General features: G+C 40.2%; 2 protein-coding genes across 3 annotated transcripts in view; one reads left to right on the top strand and one right to left on the bottom strand.

Annotated features, from left to right (window-relative positions):
• The window catches only part of GAD2 (glutamate decarboxylase 2), a 68,027-nt gene extending 60,711 nt beyond the window's left edge, over positions 1-7,316 (bottom strand). Inside the window, exons 1-4 of the mRNA XM_069960544.1 lie at positions 7,241-7,316; positions 5,757-5,816; positions 5,503-5,640; positions 4,146-4,379 (exon numbers count right to left, since the gene is read on the bottom strand). Coding sequence (XP_069816645.1) covers positions 4,146-4,379; positions 5,503-5,640; positions 5,757-5,816; positions 7,241-7,316 — 508 coding nt within the window. The remainder of the gene's footprint in view (positions 1-4,145; positions 4,380-5,502; positions 5,641-5,756; positions 5,817-7,240) is intronic.
• Positions 7,317-14,815: 7,499 nt separating this feature from the next.
• LOC138784850 (uncharacterized) lies at positions 14,816-16,672 on the top strand. 2 transcript variants are annotated; one of them, XM_069960542.1, is made up of 3 exons: positions 14,816-15,100; positions 15,331-15,477; positions 15,619-16,672. In XM_069960542.1, the coding sequence occupies exons 2-3, from the start codon at positions 15,368-15,370 to the stop codon at positions 16,505-16,507; spliced, it is 999 nt and encodes a 332-aa protein (XP_069816643.1). In that variant the 5' UTR covers positions 14,816-15,100; positions 15,331-15,367; the 3' UTR covers positions 16,508-16,672. The 2 variants fall into 2 exon arrangements, with proteins under 2 accessions (XP_069816643.1, XP_069816644.1); XM_069960543.1 differs by lacking the exon at positions 14,816-15,100 and having other exon boundaries at positions 15,295-15,477.
• The last annotated feature ends 7,603 nt before the right edge of the window (positions 16,673-24,275 follow it).

Below are 24,275 nucleotides of genomic sequence, written 5' to 3'. Positions count from 1 at the left end.
GTGAAGTAAACTCATTCCTACCTAATGACTGTTGACCCCAGGCTGCTCTGTGGCAGCCACTTTGTGACAGTGACATCATCAAGAGGGAGACGGGTCTAAGCCCTGTTAGGCCAGCCTCTCTTTGTCAGATGGCACAGGTTACTCAGCTCTGATTGGCGGAGCAGGATGTAAGCCATCTAACAGTTTTACAGAGTCAGTTAGACATCACAGGAGACAAACTGCATCATGGGAAAGCCCAAACCAGGAAGTGAAGAAAAAATGAAGCCACCAACTGGAGCTTCAGGGACCTGCAAACAGGAGACAGACTCAGGTAAGATGGTAAGTGGGAAAACTATGTTTATGATTATTAAGTTTTTTTTAATCAGCGCCGGAGTACCCCTTTAAGTTGATGGGTTGGAACCAGAAAAAATGGTCAATGGTTAGAATCTAAGAATGTTAGATAACAGCAAAATAGTGATGTCTATGGTGACTTGGTAGAAGCATCTCCAAAATTGTGATGTTGTGAGGTGTTCCTGTTATGCAGTGGTAAGTAGCTATCAAAAGATCCTAGGAAGGATGGACCAGTGACATGGCCACAGATAGCCAGGCTTATTGATTTGTATATTGGAAGGGAACGTAGTCCAATCCTGAAAAAGGGCTACAGTAGCCCAAAATACTGAAAGAAATAACAGCTGACTAAAGTAGAAAGATGTCACACAAGGTGAGGTAGCCTGCTGTGTATGGGGCTGTGTGGCCAAAGACTGACGCCTGTTCATTGCTTAAAGTGGTACTACAGTGAAAAAATATTTTTTCTTCTTTAAATCAACTGGTAACAGAAAGTTATACAGATTTGTAAATTATTTCTATTTACAAATCTCCAGTCTTCCAGTACTTATTGGTTGCTGTATGTCCTGCAGAAAGTGGTGTACTCTTTTCAGTGGGCCACAGTGTTCTCTGCTGCCACCTCTGTCCATGACAGAAACTGTCTAGAAAAGTAGCAAAGAAAAACCTCTGGACAATTCCTGTCATGGACAGAGGTGGCAGCAGAGAGCACTGTGTAAGACTGGAAAGAATACACCACTTCCTGCAGGACATACAGCAGCTCATAACTACTGGAAGACTTGAAATTCTTAAATAGAAATAATTTACAAATCTATATAACTTTCTGACACCAGTTGATTTGAAAAAAGAAAATAAAATAAAAAATAAATAAAAATAATGTTTAGCTTAGAGTACCCCTTTAAGTGACAATAATAAGCTTATATGGGCATAAAAGAAGGCAGCCTGCTCTAATAAAACACATTTTTTTGCATCATATGGACGACCAGGTGCATCTGCATCACTTACACAGGGAGGAGATGGCACCAGAACGCACTATGAGAAGAAGACACAATGGTGGAGGCAGCATGATGCTATGTGCAATGCTCTGCTGGGAAATCTTGGGTCTTGGCTTTCATGTGGCTGCTATCTAACCATTACATAGACCAAGTCCTCCCCTCATGGCAATGGTCTCTATCATCAGGATAATTCCCTGGCCGCAATCACACGACAAGTTTAATAACAGCGTTCCCCAAATTCCCCAGATCTCAATCGGATCGATCATCTAGGAGGCCGAATCTTGGACGTCACACCTTACAACCTACAGGGCATATAGGGGTTCTCCGGTGAAAAAATAGTTTTTCATTACTGGTGTCAGAAAGTTACACAGATTTCTAAATCACTTCTATTTAAAAGTCTAACGTCTTCCAGTACTTATCAGTTGCTGTAAATCCTGCAGGAAGTGGTGTATTCTTTCCAGTCTGCCACAGCGCTCTCTGCTGCCACCTCTGTCCATGTCAAGAACTGTCCAGAGCAGGAGAGGTTTTCTATGGGGATTTGCTGCTGCTCTGGACAGTTCCTGACACAGATAGAGGTGGCAGTAGAAAACACTGTGTCAGACTGGAAAGAATACACCACTTCCTGCAGGACATACGGCAGCTGATAAGTACTATTTTTTTTAAATATAATTAATTTACAAATCTATATAACTGATTTAAAAAAAAGTACTTTTCACCGGAGCACCCCTTTAACTTCTTAGTGCCAGACACCACAGGACGCCTTCAAAGGTCTTTAGGAGTCCAGATTTTAATGCATCAGAGCGACCTACACAGCATTAGGCAGGTGGTCTTAATATTATGGTTGATCGGGGGTTATAGCGCAAGAAATTAACTTTGCATATCTGCCGTAATATAAATCAGCATTAAACCAGAAATGTACCGGTACTCACTACAACAATCCACCATCTCTCATAACACCAGCTAGAAGACAAAGCCAATTTTCCTTGCTGGAAGCCATTTTGTCCTCGCTCCCATATTCACAGACACAGAGAGATGTTACATTTTGCAATGTTACATCATATCCCAGCTAGAAAATGGCTGCAATAGCTGCCAGGTGCCGGAGTAAAACCTTCAGCGCTATGTCAGTCAGGACGGCACAACCTTCAGCAGTAACCTGGCCGGCCATTACAATGATGAGGGGAGATTTGGGGCTGAAATTATGGAACGTACCATAATAAAGACTGGTAAATAAAAAAAACAAAAAAAAAAACAGCCCTGGCAGTTACACACGGGTGAGTAAATGGGTCACAGATGACAGCTCCAATCCCAGGGAAAAAATTAACAATGGACATAGTCATACAGACGACCGAAGAAGACACATAGGTAACTAAATTCTGATATAAAGAAGTAGAAAGGTTTGAAAAAAAAATCTTGAAACAAATAATTTATAAATGTAGAATTGCACAGAAAAATAGAAAGGTTTTGTAGTATAGAATTAAAAAAAAAAACATATTCAGAAAATAAAATTATTGTATGATCACCTTGAATTTAAGTCTAATCAATAAAAACAATGATATTTTATTGAAATAAAATAATAATAATAATAATAATAATAATAATATCAAGTGGTGTTCAGGAAATAGACATATATAGGTGAATACGAGGATAAAAAATATGTGACATAATAAGTAATAATATAAAATTTATTTTGCGTCTAAAAATTACGCTTTAGCAAATAAACAAACAGTAGTTTCCAGGGATTAGAATAAAGGTGATACGTAATAATTTGTTTGAATGTGTGTATTGCAAATGAATATTAATTTTAAGGATTATATATTAATGTAGATATAAAAAAAAAAAAAAAGAAAGAACAAAACAAAACAAAAAAAAATATATATAGGAAAATAGTAGGGAGAGATGCAACTTGATAATAAATTTTAAAAGAATAGATAACAAGTAATAAAAAATACATAGCTGATGTGTATATATATATATATATATATATATATATATATATTAAACAAAGTAATAAACATATATATGTGTGTGCGTGTGTATATATACATAGACAACAAAAAAAAATATATATATATACACACACATGCACATACACACATATATACACACATACATATTAAACTAAGTAATAAAGACACACATATATATATATATATATATATATATATATATATATATATATATATTATAAATTTAAGAGGACAAAAAAAACACAAGTAAATGAAGAAAACAAATAATTACAAATATTCCATGTATATATTTTGAGCTTCTACCATAGGGTGCATATAAAATACAAATACACACCAGCACATGTAGCAATATAACAGTACCACTATGGTCTATTCGTTAAACTATCAATATGTTCAACTATCAACATAGAATTTATTATTTTTTTTTTCAAATTTCAACTAAAATCTTCCAAACATGACTTTCTTCCTCAATGTGAAGAGCAATAAGCATTTGCCAATCCCCAGTAAACCTAAATGACGGCGGATAATGAGTTCACCAGACTGAAACATTGCTGTCTTTTTGATCTGTGCATCGCTGTGTACTTGAGAAGAAGAGCCCTTTGGTGAAAATAATCTGCAATCTCATAAATCATACCGAGGACGTTGAAATTTTGCTCCACCAAACGCAATGCCAGAAACACAAATTTAACTCTTTCATTAACAGGAAACCTCTGTTATGTTTAAAACATATCGTATTTTCCCATTACCATAGTAAAAAAAAAATTTTTTTTTTCAATATGAAAAAAAATAAATTCTTTTTTGGCAAATTATGATGAAATCATTATAGAATTAAAGTGTCCATGCAAAGAAGCGGACGTGTTACCTGTCTTAATGGCATATTTTAAGGCAGTCTTGCAGTTAAGTAGGACCGAATCCAAATTCTGCGGTTGGTCTGGCAGATCCCAGTTATATTCCTGAAGAAGCTCATTTGGATAGTGAAAATCAATCACTTTGTTAGACCTGTCAAACGTATTGACGACGTATTGCAATAAAATGTCTATAACTTCTTGAAGGAAACGCATTGTTTCTGGCTCTCCGTTTTTTGTAGGTAAAAGATCTGGTAATTTGAGAGAGAACGAATTTAGAACCAATCCATTCTTCATGTTATTGGATAATTCATATAAAATTACATGAAATTACAACATCGCTATTTGTTCTGTGAAAACCTAAGATAGATAGATAGATAGATAGATAGGAGATAGATAGATAGATAGATAGATAGGAGATAGATAGATAGATAGATAGATAGATAGATAGGAGATAGATAGATAGATAGGAAATAGATAGATAGATAGATAGATAGGAAATAGATAGATAGATAGATAGATAGATAGATAGATAGATAGATAGATAGGAGATAGATAGATAGGAGATAGATAGATAGATAGATAGATAGAAGATAGATAGATAGATAGGAGATAGATAGATAGGAGATAGATAGATAGATAGATAGATAGATAGATAGATAGATAGATAGATAGATAGGAGATAGATAGATAGATAGATAGATAGATAGGAGATAGATAGATAGGAGATAGATAGATAGATAGATAGATAGATAGATAGGAGATAGATAGATAGATAGATAGGAGATAGATAGATAGATAGATAGATAGATAGATAGATAGATAGGAGATAGATAGATAGATAGATAGGAGATAGATAGATAGATAGATAGATAGATAGATAGATAGATAGATAGATAATATATTTCTTACATTTTGCATATATGGTTTATGTTCATGTTAAAATGTAACATATTGAATAATGGCTAAATAGTAGAATAATAGTTGAAAATAGAATTATGTAAAACATTTGCATTAAGAATTGATAAAAATATAATCTGTTCATTGAAAAATTCAAACTCACTATTTATGTGTATTGTATCCCAGTATCTATCTATCTATCTCCTATCTATCTATCTCCTATCTATCTATCTATCTATCTATCTATCTATCTATCTATCTATCTATCTATCTCCTATCTATCTATCTCCTATCTATCTATCTATCTATCTATCTATCTATCTATCAATCTATATATCTATCTATCTATCTATCTATCTATCTCCTATCTATCTATCTATCTATCTATATTGAAATACTATTTATAAAAACAAAAGCCATCTTAAACCTATAACGGGACATGGTATGTGACATAATAAAGGCAGAATACAATACCTGTTGCATACAATAAGGAGAAGTTCAGTTCTCCCTTCTCATTCTTCTCATAGTTGGAAGCATTCCCTTTGTCACCAGGACACATTTCATCTTTGTTGGATGGATCTGCTGGTCTTTCTCCTTCTCCATAAAGTAAAGCTGGACAAAGAAGATCAAACTTTGGTCAAAAAGGTAAAAGGCAATGAATTATGTCAATGTGTCTTTGAAGATGAATAAAAAATACTGTGAATATCAGAGGACACTTGTGTACTCACCACATAATTTTGAGCTGATTCCTCCTGTAAATTTTTGAGCAACTTGGCACCAGGCTTTTGCTAAAAAAAATAATAATAATTTATATTTGTTATTTAAAATGTTTCTTTCCTGATTTTTTCCTTTCCTTCTTCCCTTTCCTCAACTTCAATTCCCTTCCTTCCTTCCTTCCTTCCTTCCTTCCTTCCTTCCTCCCTTCCTTCCTCCCTTCCTTCCTTCCTACCTTCCTTCCTTCCTTTCCTTCCTCCCTTCCTTCCTTCCTTCCTTCCTTCCTTCCTTCCTTCCTTCCTCCCTTCCTTCCTTTCCTTCCTCCCTTCCTTCCTTCCTTCCTACCTTCCTTCCCTTCCCTTCCTTCCTTCCTTCCTTCCTTCCTTCCTTCCTTCCTCCCTCCCTTCCTTCCTACCTTCCTTCCTTTCCTTCCTTCCTTCCTTTCTTTCCTTCCTTCCTTCCTTCCTTCTTTCCTTCCTTCATTCCATCCTTCTTTCCTTCCTTCCTTCCTTCTTTCCTTCCTTCCTTCTTTCCTTCCTTCCCCTCTCTCCTTCTTTCCTACTGTTTATTTTCCTTTTCTCAACCCCTTTCATCTTCTTCTCCCTCTTTTCCTCCCATACAACAATTAGATTATTTTATTTCTTTTTCTTTCCATCCTCTTTGCTTTCCTCTTTCCTCCCTTTCCCTCTCTCCTTTTTTCCAATTTTTTTTTCCTTTTCTCAATCCCTTTCATCCTCTTCTCCTTCCTTCCCTCCCATACAATAATCTTTCTCTCTCTCTTTCTTTCTTTCTTTCTTTCTTTCTTTCTTTCTTTCTTTCTTTCTTTCTTTCTTTCTTTCTTTCTTTCTCTTTCTTTCTTTCTTTCTTCCTTCCTCTTTCTTTCTCTCTTTCTTTCTTTCTCTCTTTCTTCCTTCCTCTTTCTATCTCTCTTTCTTTCTCTCTTTCTCTCTTTCTCCTTCTTCCTTCCTCTTTCCTTTTTTCCTATTTTATCTTCCTTATCCCCATTCCTCCATCCTTCCCTTTTAGGCTGGGTTCACGCTGAGTTTTTGCAATCCGTTTTTTCATCGTTTTTTTGCAAAAAACAGATGAAAAACTAATGAAATAAAAATGGATGCATTTGTGTGCATCCGTTTTGATCCGTTTTTCCATTGACTTCCATTGTAAAAAAAAACGGATCAGTTTTTTTTTACGGACACAAAAATAGTGTCAGCTATCCAGTTTTTTTTTTACAATGTAAGTCAACGGAAAAAAGGATCAAAACCGATGCACACAAATGCATCCGTTTTTTTTCATCCTTTTTTTTGCAAAAAGCGGATGAAAAAAACGGATTGCAAAAACGCAGTGTGAACCCAGCCTTACACAATAATAAGATAAATATTTACAATAACTCTATTCTTTATTTATTAAATATTCCCTCTTCTCTATACAGTCACCCCTCTCTATCCTCAGTTCTGGGCACAGACAGGTATAGCAGGGAGCCACTACATCCATCTCTTACCTGTTCCTGGGTTATCAGCTTCACTATTCCCTTCTTCTGCCCCAAAAGACCAAAACCCCGAGCCGGGAGACGCCATCCCGAGCCCCGAAATCACCGGCGAATGTGGTCAGCCAGCTGCTGGGGGTGCTGCTTGTGGAGAGCCTGTGCAGGAGCATAGAAAGTAACAGAGAAAGTAGAGCTGGGGGTCTGTGGGAGGATAGAAGTCCCGGTAATGGAGGTGCAGGGAAGAAAGCTGCAGGTGTGGAGGAGACACACAGGACAGGTCTGTACAGAGCCCTAGAGCTGTCCGCGGTGCTGATCCTGGCAGAGCTATGTGGAGCTGCTGTCCATGGTGCTGCTGATCCTGACTGCACAGCACTGAGTGCACCGCCTGCTCCGCAACCTGCAACTCACCAAGTGACTGAGAAGCGTCAGCACCAGCCCCCCCTCCCCCCTGTGCACAGCCCCCCCTCCCCTACCTCAGCACTGTCAGGGGAGGGGGGGGGGAACAGCCTATTGGGGAACAGCACTGGCTCTTTTGTGCTCAATGATTTGGGACAAATGGCAGGAAAAGCTGAACAGCTATAAAGTGACACTGCAGGACGTCATAGTGACGTCGTTCTCCAGACTGGCAATAAAAGCAACAGAATAAAGCTTTATGATGATGTCTTGTGCAATAAACACAAACACATCTATATATCATCTATCTATCTATCTATCTCCTATCTATCTATCTATCTATCTATCTATCTATTAGAGATAAGCGAATAGTCAAATATTCAATAATTCGAAATTCGATTCAAATAGCTCCCGATATTCATATATTCGTACGAATATCGAATCCCATTATAGTCTATGGGAGAAAAATACTTGGGACCTGGAAATCAATATTCGACCACTTGGATGTCACTAAGTCCACAGTGACACCTCAGGAAATGATGCACACACCTCTGGGACAGCAGGGGAAGCATGCCTGGCTGCATCTAACACTAGTAATGAGCCAACATCCCAATTTTCGGTTCAGATCCTGAACACAGGAAAAAAAAAAAAAAAGATTGTGATCAGTTTGTGATCGTGTTCACCAAACATTCACGAACAAATTACAAACGTACAGTAGAAGTCTACGTTTTGGTCTAGCAGTACACACTTGCGTACGTTACAGGTCAGGTGCAGTGTAAAATACGTAATAACAAACATTAACGATAACTACAAATCAGAAGTAGCAAGATAACAGGTATTATCTCACACTATACAGCCGTATACCGGGTATATAATTGTTTTTTACAATAATAAAATGAAGGAGCCGTTTAACTTCTTTACAGGACGCAGACTGCGCAAATCAGTAGTAGCAAGAAAACAGCTATTATCCCGCAATCACAGTATACAGCCGTATACACTATCAGTCTGAACACACTGCCTTTCTTACAACAGCTTCTAAATCTCTGGTTTTTATACTTTTAGCCCTAACAAGAGCTTTTGGGGGTCCCTCCCTACCTAACTTCACCTAAAAGCTTTCTCTCCCTGGGGTACAGTCTGTCCCTCTCTAGCTCCAACCAGCAAGTGACACAAATCTGAAATCACCTATTCGTATATTCAGGAGGTAACGTAGTTTAGCCAACCAATCACATTTAGAGTTTATTTTAAAGTCCTGTCTATTCCTAGTGACTGTCCCTACCCCCTGCATGTTTATTGGCTGGAAAAAAACGCCAGAGGGGTGGGAGGGAGAATGTAATTTTTACTGCGAATATTCGAACGCAATTGAATAGCGTGAAAAGCATATCTATCTATCTATCTCCTATCTATCTATCTATCTATCTATCTATCTATCTATCGATCTCCTATCTATCTATCTATCTCCTATCTATCTATCTATCTTCTATCTATCTATCTATCTATCTCCTATCTATCTATCTATCTATCTATCTATCTCCTATCTATCTATCTATCTATCTATCTATCTATCTATCTATCTATCTATCTCTCTATCTCCTATCTATCTATCTATCTATCTATCTCCTATCTATCTCCTATCTACTATCTATCTATCTATCTATCTCCTATCTATCTATCTATCTATCTATCTATCTCCTATCTATCTATCTATCTATCTCCTATCTATCTATCTATCTATCTATCTATCTGGTTGAGGTAAATGACTGTGGCACTGGTTTATTTTTCCCACAGGTGCGACGGTTTCACTCCAAACATATATAGGTGTAGTATGAGATGTTGTGAGATGGCTTCACTGACATCGGAGGTACAGGTATTAGGAGAATAGATGTAGCTGGCAAACCGAGCGGATGATGGGTGTGCATAGCAGGCAGGTCTCGTGGAGTAGTATGCATATTGGGGAATGTTAACCCCTTCACTACGGACTCATTTTTGACACCACTACACAAGCATATCAGGTCAATCACAGTACGTAAGTCTAAGAGTCGGCCATATCCAGCATGGAGCTATGCCTAGTACAGGGCACTTATGGTCACTGTACAAACACCCAAAGGGTGTGTTTATGACCTTAGGTTTCCCTACCTGCAGTCCTGTAGGTGTATCGGGTGAATTATGCAATAACAGATCCACATCATTACCGCTGTGAAACCGCATCGGTGCCGCAGACAAAATCTTACCATGTGAATACTGGTAAAGCATTCAAAACTGGATGATGTGCAAGGGAAAAGGAGCCTTCGCCATATTCAGGGTGGATATCCAGCTGCTTCCAACAGATGCTAGAGTATCTACAAACAAAATAAGATTACTTAATGTCAATATATACAATGAATTGAAAGTCCAGAAGATAGTCCAGAAGAGGTCTTGGACCATGATCTATCAAGGCCAAAGGGTCCTATTGGCTAAAACGTGTAGTAATTTAAGTGAGTCAACATTCAGACCATTAGGTTTGAGTGTGTTTAAAGTGCGGATCCAAAAAAGTTCTCTTCTCTTAAGGATCACATGGCAGTCCCCTCCTCTGGGTGGAAATGGTATGTGTTCAACAATCATGGCTTTAAGGTCATTTTCGAAGTATTACGAATATTTCTTGCCCTCTTGTAGGATACCAATGGTCTGTTGATAAATTCTGGGATATGTGGAAAACTCTTTCCCAGAATATGCCAGTGTTTAGAAATAATATTATTAATTTGTCCGCTCAAACCACAAAACTGTGTGACAAATGGGATTCGTGATAATGTACCAGTTTTTTGTTGTTTTTTTCAATAGCTCTTCACGATTCAGTCCCAAAACGTCAGACTTGTGTTTCTCAATCAGTGCTTTTGGATATCCTCGCTTGCAGAAATCATTGGAAACCGAGGTAAGTGTTGACTGTAATGTTTGTTCGTCAGTCACTTTTCTTTTTATTCTAAGAAACTAACTTTTGGCTAGTGGTCGGTTGGCATTAGAGGGTTGATGTGACTCATACCTAAGGAGTGTGTTCTTATCAGTTTCCTTTTTGTACAGCTTGGCACTGAATTTGGTGTTATCCCTGTACACAAGTGTATCTAGAAATTGAACCTGTTCAGGTGAAGGTGTGAAATTAAAGGGGCACTCCGGCGTGGGGGCTATTTTTTGATCTGGCCAGGGAGGAGGTGGCTGAGAGAAAAGACGTCCACTCACCTCCCCGGTTCCAGCGGTGGGTCCCGTATCACGGTGCTCCGGTCCCCAGTTCCCGGCCGCTTCCTGGTGTCTGACGCAGGCCCGAGACGTGACGTCTCAGGTCCGCTCAGCCTGTCAGTAACAGAGGCGGGATCCGTTTCAAGTCCGCTCAGATCCCACCTCTGTCACTGACTGGCTGAGCGGGCTTGAGATAGATAGATAGATAGATAGAAAATGGTGGCGTGAGGCCACAGAAACGTTGCCTCTCCTTGATTGCTGTGCTGTTATACCTTTTTGGACACTGGAATAAAACACCAATTTTGCATCTTATCTTTGGGAGTGCCATTGAATTTACTAAGAATATATAAGGAAGTCCGTGGTTGAGACTACAATAGGCACCCGTCTACACTGCTTTCTAGTGCTGCTGAACTACTTACATATCTATCTATCTATCTATCTATCTATCTATCTATCTATCTATTATCTATCTATCTATCTATCTATCTATCTATCTATCTCCTATCTATCTATCTATCTATCTATCTATCTATCATTATCTATCTATCTATCTATCTATCTATCTCCTATCTATCTCCTATCTATCTATCTATCTATCTATCTATCTATCTATCTATCTATCTATCTATCTAACTAACAAAACACAACAATCACTGAACTCAGGGAGAACAGTAAAAAATTCCAATGGAGTACTCATGTACGAGTCTCCATTGATTGTCCCATACAAAATTTGAATATGCAAAAAAGGAGTCCGTGGAGCCTCAGTTACGAGTCTCAAAACACGGGAATAGCCAGACATCCCTCTCTCCAGAGAAGGAAGCCCATTGCCAAGGGGGGCCTCCTAGTGGGGAGAGCACTAAACCACCCTGATACGTAGTCCCTCAGGTCCTCACTCTGCTTTGGGACCTAAATAGGGAAACACCAGGGTGGCCCCTGTAAGTCAAAGTCTAACTCTGTGGCGAGTATAATGACATAAGACAAGGGCCACCAAGGCTAGGCATCCATCCACAGACTGCAGTTTCAGGGTATTTGCCCCTCGTCAGTGTGGAGCAGGATTCTGGCTACTGGGGCAATGATAAATAGACCAACAAAACACAACAATCACTGAACTCAGGGAGAACAGTGAAAATATCTATCTATCTATCTATCTATCTATCTATCTATCTATCTATCTATCTATCATTATCTATCTATCTATCTATCTATCTATCTATCTATCTATCTATCTCCTATCTATCTATCTATCTATCTATCTATCTATCTATCTATCTATCTATCTATCTATCTAAAACATGGTGAGAAAGAAGGGACCACTCAGATGTCACTCTACATTTTCAGCGATGCCATTGGCCTACAGTAGTTTTTAATCATCCTTTTTTCTGAGTGCAAGCTGGATTGACGCGCTCCCCGGTTGAAGCCCAGACCTGGATAGTGGACGTTACGAGTGACCCAGCAGTGGATAATAAGCTGATCGCTTGGGAGACACAATCATCGCCACAATAAATGGAGTGCTCACCACGTCTGTGCTGACACTGTGGCCTGCACTCCATACTCCATGGCTACTACATTACCTGATGAGCCCTTCCTTCCTTCATTGGCTCTTTCAAATTGGTGGGAAGAGACTTACACAGTTGCGTACATCACAAGATAACCGTTCACATGTTCGAATATATTCTAAAAGGATCGTTGCAACCATTCCGATCATGGAACAAATTGTTTGTGATCGGCGAACACAAACAATTAGCGCCATGTTAGTTCACAACAATGAACAAGTTCGCTCATCACTGGTCCCCATTAGCATTAGGTGATAAGAACCTTTGCAGGAAATATCGTATTTGCGTTATTATTAGAGATGAGCGCACCGGGTTTGGGTTCGAGTCCATCCGAAGCCGAACGATCGGCATTTGATTAGCGGTGGCTGCTGAACTTGGATAAAGCTCTAAGGTTGTCTGGAAAACATGGATACAGCCAATGACTATATCCATGTTTTCCACATAACCTTAGGGCTTTATCCAACTTCAGCAGCCACCGCTAATCAAATGCCGAAAGTTCGGGTTCGGATCGACTCGAGCATGCTCCAGGTTCGCTCATCTCTACTTATTATAAAGCAAAGGGGATGGGGAACTGGACCAGGAGTCATGGAAAAGGTACGGACCACAAACACTTTGCACCATAATATGGGGAATTTAAGTGTTTATTTTTAAAATACATTAAGAAAGATGTATAACTTCCACAAAGAAAACATTTGACCGTATCTTTATCCAAGTATGTGCCGCTGTCGTGCAGTCCCCTTTAAGAAAGTGTCTGTTTACTACTATTCTGCTTAGCACTGAATTCTCTTTCGTAGCTCCCCAGCTTTTTGTGCTCTAGAAATATTTTGGAATATCACCCCCCTCCTATTATCTTGAGCCCAGAAGCTGAAATGCCACAGTTGAGCTTAGTCATCATTAGGATTGTCACATAGTGATCCTTTGTGAAAATTCCAGCTAGGTGACCAATGAAGCATGAGATTCAAGGCTGAAACAGATTTATACCCTCACATCTAGATGGGACCCTGCAGGCAACGCTGCCATTTCCCTGCCCCACTGGCTTCACACAACTCAACCGATAGGAGACCGAGGAGGAGGCGAAAGCCTCATACAAGAGAAGAGGATGCAAAAATAAATAAATAAATATATATATAAAGACATAAATAAAATAAATAAATATACAAATAAAAACAATAAATAAGTAAAAGTAAATATATAATAATAAATATGTACATAAATTAAAAAAAGTAAATAAGTGTATAAATGCATAAATAATTAAAATAAATAAATATATAAATCAATTAAAAAAGTTAATATTTAAATGTTATTATAAATAAGTACAAAAATATATAAATAAAAAGTTAATAAATATAGAAATACTTAAATAAATATATAAATTAATAAAAAAATAAGTTAATATATATGTACTAAATAAGTACATAAATATATAAATACATAAAATTATAAACACAAATAAAAATAAATAAGTCAATAAGTAACAAAGTAATGCAACTCCTCCCCCCCCCAAACTGATTTTTTTTTTCTGTTTTCCGCATGTTTTTACACTATATTTTGAGCAACCCATTTAATATCAGTTATTTGAGTTACACAGCATCCGTCTGGCACTGATTTATGGTTGTAAACATGTTATCAGAAAGTTTTTAGCAGATAATGATAGCGATGATGAAGGATGTAGTAATAAAAGCCAAAATAAGCCTTAACTTTTAAATATTTTGCTTAAAAAAAATAAAAATAAAATATGTGTTTAAAGGGAATCTATCAATAAAAAAATACCTTTTGTGAAAAAAAAAAAAAGTGGGGAAAAAACACGGAGGGCAATTTATTGTGCAACAATTTGCACTGAGCAATGGGTGTGAAGGGGACGCACTGTGCCATATTTACTGCATGCATATTGCAATATTACATACCTTGCTTTCCAGCTGCTGCAAAAATACAACTATAGGCCGGTTTCACACGTAGTAACAGTGCGGGCGTTAAAATTTCTGTCCCGTACATCTCCGGGTGGTCTGGCGGCTGTATTTGAAAACCACTTACGGTCTTATCGTAAGAGTCCGGCCGTAGTGTCATGATGTGTCTTGGCTTGTTTGGCCCCGCTCAAAAGCATGTATTTGATTCATGAATCTGCCCCCGGGCCAAATAAGCACACCCACATCCCTATAAAATCTCCGCCCACTCGCGAAGTACGCCCATATGCTTGTAGTGTTTTGAATGCCAAAAAAATAAAAAAAAAGATGTCTGATGGCGCTAATAATGCGCCCTATGGGCCAGCCCGGCGTATGAGGCTGCGCCGCAAGCACCAGCTCGTGGTGCTTTCGATCCTGTGGAAGATGCGTAATTATTACCAGCGTTTGTGTGTAAGTCTCTATATATTTTTTTTTTTTTTTTTTTTTTTTTTTTTTTTTAAAGCTTTATGTAACTTATTTCAAACTAGCCTTACAAACTGTTTAGGCTTATAATCCGTAAAACATTGATTTAAATGTATTGTTTATGCAAGCTCCCTTAAGTACTGTTGACCAAAGGTCCTTAAATGCAACTGTGTAATAATTTTGTGACTAATTGAGATGTCTTAAAAATAATAAATTTAATTTTTTAAAAATTCTTCTCAGAGGCAAAAAGACGCAGAGCAGCGCCGTCTGCAGGAGGTGGGACGGCGATATTGGGTCCACCCCATCAATGTTCGGAGGGAGACCCGGGGCCACATTGGTTGCCTGTATGATGATTTGCGACGGTATGTCGATTTGAATACATCAAAGTCGTCAAATCTTTGAATGTAATATTGCAAATGTAAAGGTTACTGTCCACAAATGTTTACCCCAAAGTCCATAATTTTATTATGTTTTTTGTTTATCCTTACAACGTTTGATGTTAATTTCAACATTTGTAAACCGTATGACATCTTCCTATGATGTGTGTTTGTGTGTAATATTAGTGATCAATATTTTTCTTAATTTGTTGCAGACATCCTGACAAGTTCCAGGACTTCGTGCGCCTGCCTATGGAGGCCTTTGATAATTTACTTTCCATTTTGACCCCACATCTCCAGAGACAGGACACCTACATGCGGAAATCCATCCCTCCTGTGGGACGTCTGCTCATAACGTTAAGGTGAAGATGCTTTATTTTAATGCGAACTATTTGTTCATGTAATTGTAGTGAAATCTAATATAGTGTTAAAATATGTAATAATTTAATATGTAGCTGAATGTGAAATAGAATCATAAAATACTATTTTTCATTTTTTCACAGATTCTTGGCGACAGGGGAGAGTTATGTCTCGTTGCACCTCCAATTCAGGGTTGGTACGTCCACCATCTCTGGAATTGTGAGGTGCACGTGCGCCCTGATCTGGGAGCATTTGCAGCCCATCGTGATGCCCAGTCCGACCCGGGAGATTTGGTTGCAGTCAGCAGCAGGCTTTCAGTCTGTGGCCAATTTCCCCAACTGTATAGGGGCGGTTGATGGTAAGCACATACGTGTGAAGCAACCACCGCGATCAGGATCACAGTATTTCAATTATAAGAAATTTTTTTCTGTGGTCCTGATCGCGGTTGTTGATTCCACGTATCGTTTCCTTGCCATCGACGTCGGCTCCTATGGCAGTACTGGGGACTCCCGGGCGCTACTGAGATCAGAGTTTGGGCGGCGCATACTCTTAGATCACGTGACTCTACCTCCTCCCACTCCTCTTCCGGGTACCACGCATCCCGCTCCATTCGTCATGGTAGGGGATCAAGCCTTCCCTTTACTCAACAACCTGCTGCGCCCTTACCCACGGAGAGGGCTGGATGAACGGGGGAGACTATTTAACCGGAGGCTGAGCCGGGCACGTAACTTCGTGGAGTGCGCCTTCGGGATCATGACTAGTCAGTGGAGAGTGTTTACCACTGCCCTGCAGTTGAAATTGGCCACAGTTGACATGGTCATTAAAGCTGCCTGTGTTCTCCACAACTACCTTCGGGACTATGCTCCCACCCCGGAGGTGAACGTGGAGACACTGCCAGCTTTTAGTGCCCCTATCAACTATGGCCAAGGGAGACAACTCAACCGCGGGATAGTGGTCAGGAACCTCTTTGCTGACTACTTCATGACTCCTGAAGGCGCCGTGCCCGTGCCCCTTTCACAGCCTCCCTTATGAGCCACGGCCACAGGACTGATGTTTTCCCGCATGTATGTCACCTGTCTCTGGGATGTGTGTTTTTTTATTTTCTTTTGTTGTTTGAACCCGATGTATTGGTTGATATTTAATTTTCATTCTCTTTTTACTAAAACAAAAAATATATTTTCTTATTCGACTAAACAATGTGTCTGCCTTTTCAATGTATGTAAAACATGTTGTGTGTTCCCACATAGTAGTGTTCGAAAATACACATTACCTCACTCGATATACTACTGGCCAGTAATTATCGAGCATGGTCACATCATGCTAATGTTAATTGTATAGTCCTTTGAACCTAGTGTGCTGAAAGATTGATGTGATCAAAACATGTGCATTTCCTATGGAGTGACCAGCAGGGTGCGCACTATATGTCTAACTTTCTAGTGTGGGATATGTAACAGGATCTGATATCTTCTAGTGCCACAGTCCATCTCACTTCTTAACAATCACTATTAACACACCACATATATCCCTCCACACATCACCCAGGTGCGCCAGCTGGATGTGGTCTACTTAGGTTGCGGTTCAAAAATATTATTTTATCATCCATTTTTTTTCTGTAAAACACAGAAGAGTGTATTCAAAGATTAGAAATCTCGCTCTTTACTTGATCACCTGTTCCTTGTCTACAGTCATCTCCTGGATTTCTTATCCAAAATCCATCACATCAATCTGCCAGTGTAAACGCTACATTATGTAGTTTATTGTGTGTACGTTTATATATCCTCCACTTTGTACATAATGACCACATGCTGGATGTCCTGCAGGAGGAGATTTCTACTACCATCGGACATAGAGCTCTATGTGGAAATGATAGTGTCATGATAATAACATTAATGTCCCAAAATATGTTAGTGCTCATCACAAGCCTCTCCTGCTCTGCCCACTTCCTGCCTTGGCTACAGATGTCAGCATAGAGCAGGCTCAGACCTCAAAAAGAAGGAATCGCAGCATTCACTACATCTTCGCTAGTGGCTTCACAATACGTGTATTTCACTCAGTATAGCTAACAAAAACAGCAGTGGATTCTAAACACCCAAAGGATCTCGACACAATGTTGTAATGTTGTGGATGTGCGCCATTAAAACACTAAATAAGGACATTTCCAAATAACATCCATTCTTAGAAAAAAACTTAGCAATATTTCACTTTAAATGGCGCACAGCCACTCTATTTCTACATTGTGTGAACACAGCCTTTGTGTTTTTAAGCCACTACTGGTTTTGTTAACAATACTGACCAAAATATACTGACTCAAATACACGTATTGTGAACCTACTACGAACATGTAGTGAATGTTGCGATTCCTTGTTTGTCATGTATGACAGTGCTCTCTGCTGCCATCTGTGGCCAAGGCAGGAAGTGGCCACAGCAGGAGAGTGTTGGCCTGATAAATGAAATACTTAACTACATTATAATATTTCCTATCATGACACATTCATTTTAACACATACAGCAATGTCTCACATATGATTAGAAATATTCTCCTGAAGGACATCCAGCATGTGTTCATTTTCTACTAACGTAAAGCATACAACAAAATTTTATAAGACACAATAGCAACATTCAATACAGCTTTCTATGCAAACAAAGTCCACTAAGTATTTTGAAGCGTATTTCGTAGTTCCTTAGTGGCAGTCAATAATCATTTGTTTTTTTAACCCTTAAACACTAAAACATAAACAAGTAAAAAATAAGATTTCGGGAAACAACAAGATATGTCGCAATGGATTTATTACATGTCAAAAAATAAAACATTCACATGATAGTGTGTGTGGGTGGATGTGGGCGAGGGTGTGTGGAGACTACTTTGGACCATGTTGACAGAAGTTAGAATAGTGTGCAGAGGCAATAGTGTGGGCAATATGTGAAGGACACAGCCAGCCTGACTGTATTCTGGCACCACAAAAATAAAAGGGACATCCCAATCCCCCCAAGCTGTTATTGTCATCCCTAGCTAATGTGATGCCAGACCTTCTAAACAGTGTGTTATTGATGTGGTCCTGGTGCACACAAATGTTAGGAAATTATTAATGCTAGTAAGGCGCGGTTGGCACTAAGGCCCTACAGTGTAGCAGACAAGGGGTGGTGTTGGTGTAGCTGAGGAGAGGGAGTGCGGAACAAACACAAATGTTGTTGGACGGTCAAGGCACATGTCACTCTCTCTCGCCAGGCTCCACAGGACCCTCTTGACATCTTGGTGGTGGAGTCCTGGCCAACCCCTCTGCCAGATTAGGTTCTTCATTCTCTTCATCCGATGAGGCCTCTGCTGGTTGCTGAACTACTTGTGGTCTGAGGAGAAAACAACACTGGTCACTATCTAAGATGGCACTTTTGTTTAAGGACATATTTAGCCAGATAACTAAAATGGAGGCATCCAATGCAGGATTACACTCTGCCTGCTTTCACACTATTTTCTATGTACGAGGTGCCACACTAGAACTTTTTACAATATATTCACACACTGTTGACCCAAAATGTGGGTCTTCACAAGGCCACCCGAGTGGAACATTAGTTTACTCTATGGACACATTGCGTACATTGTTTAAACATTATGAAGACAGTCCACGCTATTGGCATAACTGCCATTTCATGTTCTGGATTAGATCCTGGAGGGATCAAAAGCTGTTCCCAAAGCGGTTAGGCCAGGCTGCATTTGTTAGTTATCTGGTGTCCAGCAGGGGGCGCATCATCTTCCCGAAATCGAGATTACTCTAAAGTGTTCACTAAATATACTGCTCCCCCTGCTGGAGCCTCGATGTATACAATCTATATAAATCTAACACATGTCTATGTCTGCACACATAAGACACTGAGCTACTTCCATCATCATCTGCTACTACCATGGACACATGCAATTAACACACACACTTACCTGCGGCGTCTGGGGGAATTCAAAATGAAACGCAGCATTGGGGCAAAACGCAAAGCGGCCAGTTCTTCTTGGGCGGCCCCACGCCTGATCAGCTGCCGTCGCTGCCTGATGAATCGGTCCCTCACACTGGACCACCTGGTCTCCACATAGTTAGCTTCAAGCAAAAGCATCCACACATTAGGAATATATCAGCGTCAGGTGACCATAACACTCGAGTTAATGGTTTGCCACAGTGGCTAAACAACTTACCAATTATCCATTGCTGTAATCTAGTATGCTGGTCCCAATCTGGGTATACAATCCGGGCAACCTCCCTCCATGCGGCACTCCGTGTTAGCCGGCTTCTGTACCCAGGCGCAGGGCCGTCCCATAGCACTGGCCGAGCATGGACCTGAAAATCCAAAATAATTACAGTAACGTCTTAGAAATTATTAGTCAATAAGGTCATAGCTACTACACCCATGTCACATGCTACACGCCATGTTTGATTGTAAATAGTACGTCACTTATGTGGGTGGGGTCTCCAGCTTCACCTGCAGCCAACTCCCTCCCTCCATGATGTTTGCTGGCGCCACATATCATATACACAGTACACTACTACTCACATCATGTCCTCATAGTATTTGCCCTAAATATATGTGCTTACTACTAGGGAATGGAAGGCCACAATCCGGCGCGGGGGTCTGGGATCGGATAGCGACACGGGGGGACACGCCTCCTCTCTGTAGTCTCGCCACCTCAGCACTGGGCGTAGCGGGGGTGGGGGGGGGTTAACTATTGCGTGTCGTGTGCTCGGCGAATTGCTATGTGACACCATGTAACGATGCTCAGCTTACCCATTTCTGTCCGGCATTGTCACGTCGTAAGCCGCTGCACTACAAGTGCCATAATGGTCGGCCACGCCTCTTTGAACGTGGCTGCTGCGGATTGTGTGTGCTTCCGACGTTACAACGCCTGACAAAGTACAAAGCAGAGCAGCGCTAAAAGCCAAAATACTCATTAGCCGAGCAGTGAACAGAATTAGCACAGCACACCAAACACTCCGGCTAAACAACAACCCCGCTACGCACACTGATGACGTGCATGTACTACAGAGAGGGGGCGTGTCCACGCTGTGTCGCTAGCCTATAGCATCATCAGCCTGCGCCGGATCTTGTGCGTGATTTGCGTACTATTTAAGCGACCTCCTTATGATGACACTATCAGCACATTATATGGTAGGATTTCTACTATGTATGTGCCGCCAACAACCATCATGGAGGGAGGAGGGAGGAGGGAGGAGGGAGGAGGGAGGAGGGAGGAGGGAGAAGGGAGAGAGTTCGCTGCACGGCCATCTCGCTAAGAGCAATCCTAAGTCACGCCCTGTTTGCCCAACAACATGTGCTATTACAAGGACAATTCCTCGACCAGCCATTACTTACAAATCTCGCCTAAAATACGATGTGCGTTACATGGTCCGAAAGAGCTAACACATTCACAGATTTGGAGGAGACACACACATCTGAAAAGACTCATGCAGTCATTGCTGGATTTCAAGCGCCCCCTGATGGCAAACACATAGGAATTACACACAATCGTACTTACATAAACTACTCGGAGCGATGTATCGTGCCACTAAATGACTATAGACAATCGTACACATAAAATAAATATTATCTAGCATCTATTGATCATTACATAATCGATTTGTTTTCACTAAATTATTTACCACTTAAACAGGATGCAATTACAGATGTGACTTTTGGACATCACAAAAAGCGATATAAAAGACAAGACTTGTAAATTACATGTATGTAAATGTGACTCACACAACAAATGACAGTCATACATTAAGTCACGGCCACACAACTATCTTCTCCGAGTCCAAAGGACGATCGAAATCTTTCTATCGATGATCTTATCTATGTATAAAGCACTCCCAACAGCTCCAGAAAATACTTACTTCACTGATCAGCTGGCCGACGGCTATAACAGACCGATCAGGATACATCTCGGGCTCCATGAATCACTCCGGCTTTGTTGTCCAAATCACTTCTTCTTCCAGCGACGGTTTTCAAAGTGCAGATTCTTACAATGCAGACACATCCTAAATAACCTTGCCTTCTGCCCATAGGAACTCAAAATGATACATTTGTTATCTCCATCCAGTCACGGACACGGCCTAGGTGAAGCCTGGACACAAACAGTTGTTACATTCATCCCTGTATTTTGAGTTATATTTAAAAATATACAAGGACAATTACAAAATAAGACCGTGAGAAATGTGTGGCAAACAATATTTCTCTCATGGCTAAGCTTCAAATAAATAATTCCTTTCTTCTATCATCCTATGTCAAGGCCAAATGGCAATCCTGCTCTCATCACACAGGTGCAACTAGCCACAGTGCAGGGTGGCACTCAGATACATGCACTAACAATGCTATATAACATTTGGCCACTTCTCCAAGAAATGGACCACAAACACAACATTCCTTTCCCTTCCGGCCCAAAAGGCACCTGCAAAGGTCCAGGACACATGTCCACTCTCTGACAAGGCCGAGAGCACACCTGTACCAACGATACCTCATACCCAGCCCTCAGGCCAGGCACTCACTGGTCGTCAGTTAACTGCAAACTAAGGTGTAATCTCCAGAAGGAGAAAACTGGTGCTCAGCCATGAAATGACCACAGAACAACACGTTTGTTATTCCTAGATTCATTCCTTACACCCCTTTGTTTGCACCATGTCGTACCTGCTTGCCGCTTGGGCCCCACGATTTCTGTGATCCATTCTATATTGGAGCTACCGAACCGGTGGATCAGCCCAGCCACTATCTCCATATGTGAGCGAACACACTCATTTACATATGCAAATAACCAGCCCTTGGCGGCAAAGGCCACTGTTGACTAGAAATCAACGTTAGTTTTCACTTTGGTTACTGACAGGGTTACGAAATTTTGAATTACCATATGAAATAGAGGCTTTGTATTCAGACTGATAAAGTGTTGCCATCTGTATACATGGCTAAAATAGGCATGTCGCATTAATGCAAATCATTACGCGAAACAAAGTGCACAACCAGCTAAGCTTTTTCTGGGAGAGGTGAAAAAATGAGAGATTATATAAATACACAAGGAATTTTATTCAAAAACATTCTCAGACTTGCCAAGCAATATGATGTCACAATAGTAAAGTCAAAGTTAGATTAGGACAGAGGGGGAAGGGCGCATGAAGCTGCAGCTTACTGCAGACAGATCATTGCATTCTGCTGCAGGCTCCCAAAGGCCGATCTCGTGGGCCAGTCTAGGAGCAGACTATCAGATATTCATCCAGCACACACTGAGTCAATGATTAGCGTAGTGACACAACATGTTAATAAAAGCCTGAGACTTGTGGGAAATGTTACATATATATCGTCAACACATCCATTAACTGCACTATGTGCAAAGGCCAAACCAATACAAACATAATAATGGTTAATTTTTAGCTTTTTAAACTGAAAACATGTGAATAGATCCTTGATGTATCCTTGGCAAGGCTTTAGGCCTCTCCATGTGTGAAAATGTGGATTTTATTCTAGGATACAGTACATTGTGTAAGCGCGCGGTACTTTAGTAACCTTGAGCCAAATCACTACATTACACCTCCCAATCGAGAGAGAACAACGCAGATGTGTGTGGAAGAATGTCAACTATTCGACTTACACACACACACAATGTAGCATTGTTTTCTCCAGGCCAAATGTAGTTTGGATTTTATTGTTGATCATTAAAATACTTATAATGTTGAATTAAATATTATATCTAAAATAATTTTACACCAAACTCTGCATGTTCTGTATGAAATATCACATTAAACCCATTATTGTGTATAAAGGTTAACAAAAAGGATACATTTCACAAATCAACCTTCTGTGCAAGATGCTGAGTCAAACATAGGCAACAAAAGTCAGTAATGGATGTAAAAACCGGACACATCAGACACTTGCATTTAGTAACTCATCTATTTGTATGACAGTCCTTTTTTTTCCTTATTGACGTTTAAATGTAGTGACATATTGGTTCTGCTAACAAGGGCCCCTACACACAAGAACCATTCGCCCTGGAGATAGCTAAAGGAAAGACATTATGATTTTACTTTTTTCTATAGAATCTTTTAAATGAGGATCTTAGCAAACTGTTTTTTCAAACAGAGTGTACCATGTCACCCCGGTAAGGTGTCCTCAGGGACATGGACCCTACTCTACCCTAACACAAAATGACCTCTCTGGGCCTGAAAAAGGAGACCACTTGCCATAAACCAAAAAAAAAAAAAAAAAAAAAAAAAAAAAAAAAAAAAAAAAAGAAAAATTAAACCAAAAAAATATAATAATATTATGATGTATTGCCTCATACATCACATAGTAGAAATCATAAACGTCGTGGGTAACGAGATGTCCGAGAGCGCCGTCCACGCCGTGGCTGGCGCCTAGGAACGGCCCTAGTACCCTCAGATGGAGGGGGCATGGCACCAGGTGGCTCTCGGGACAATGCTGGGGGGACAAGGGGGGAGAGAGGTGGGGGCACAGGTGGGGGCGCAGTGGTCTCGGGGAAAAGAAAGCCCTCCGGCGGGATATGTGGCCTCCGTGAGTGTAACCCATACACAGATTGTAGGAGGACGCCCACATAGCAAGGGTCGGGGAAAGTATCGGGGTCAATCTGCTCGTGACACGACAGCAGCACTTCTGTAACCATCCGCGCACTACGTGCCAGATTAGTAGGGAGATTCCGTAAACGGACTCCCAGATAGTAGCAGAAGAAATCATTCTGATCATCTCCTCCATCAAACCGCCTGACAAAGTTGACGACAGATTGATCCAACTCACTCAGTGCTGAATGAGCTTCTTCTTGCTC

The sequence above is a fragment of the Dendropsophus ebraccatus genome, chromosome 2, assembly GCF_027789765.1.
Source record: "Dendropsophus ebraccatus isolate aDenEbr1 chromosome 2, aDenEbr1.pat, whole genome shotgun sequence".
Taxonomy (NCBI): domain Eukaryota; kingdom Metazoa; phylum Chordata; class Amphibia; order Anura; family Hylidae; genus Dendropsophus; species Dendropsophus ebraccatus.
Note: the sequence above shows the minus strand (reverse complement) of the source record. Positions and strands in the feature narration are given on the sequence as shown.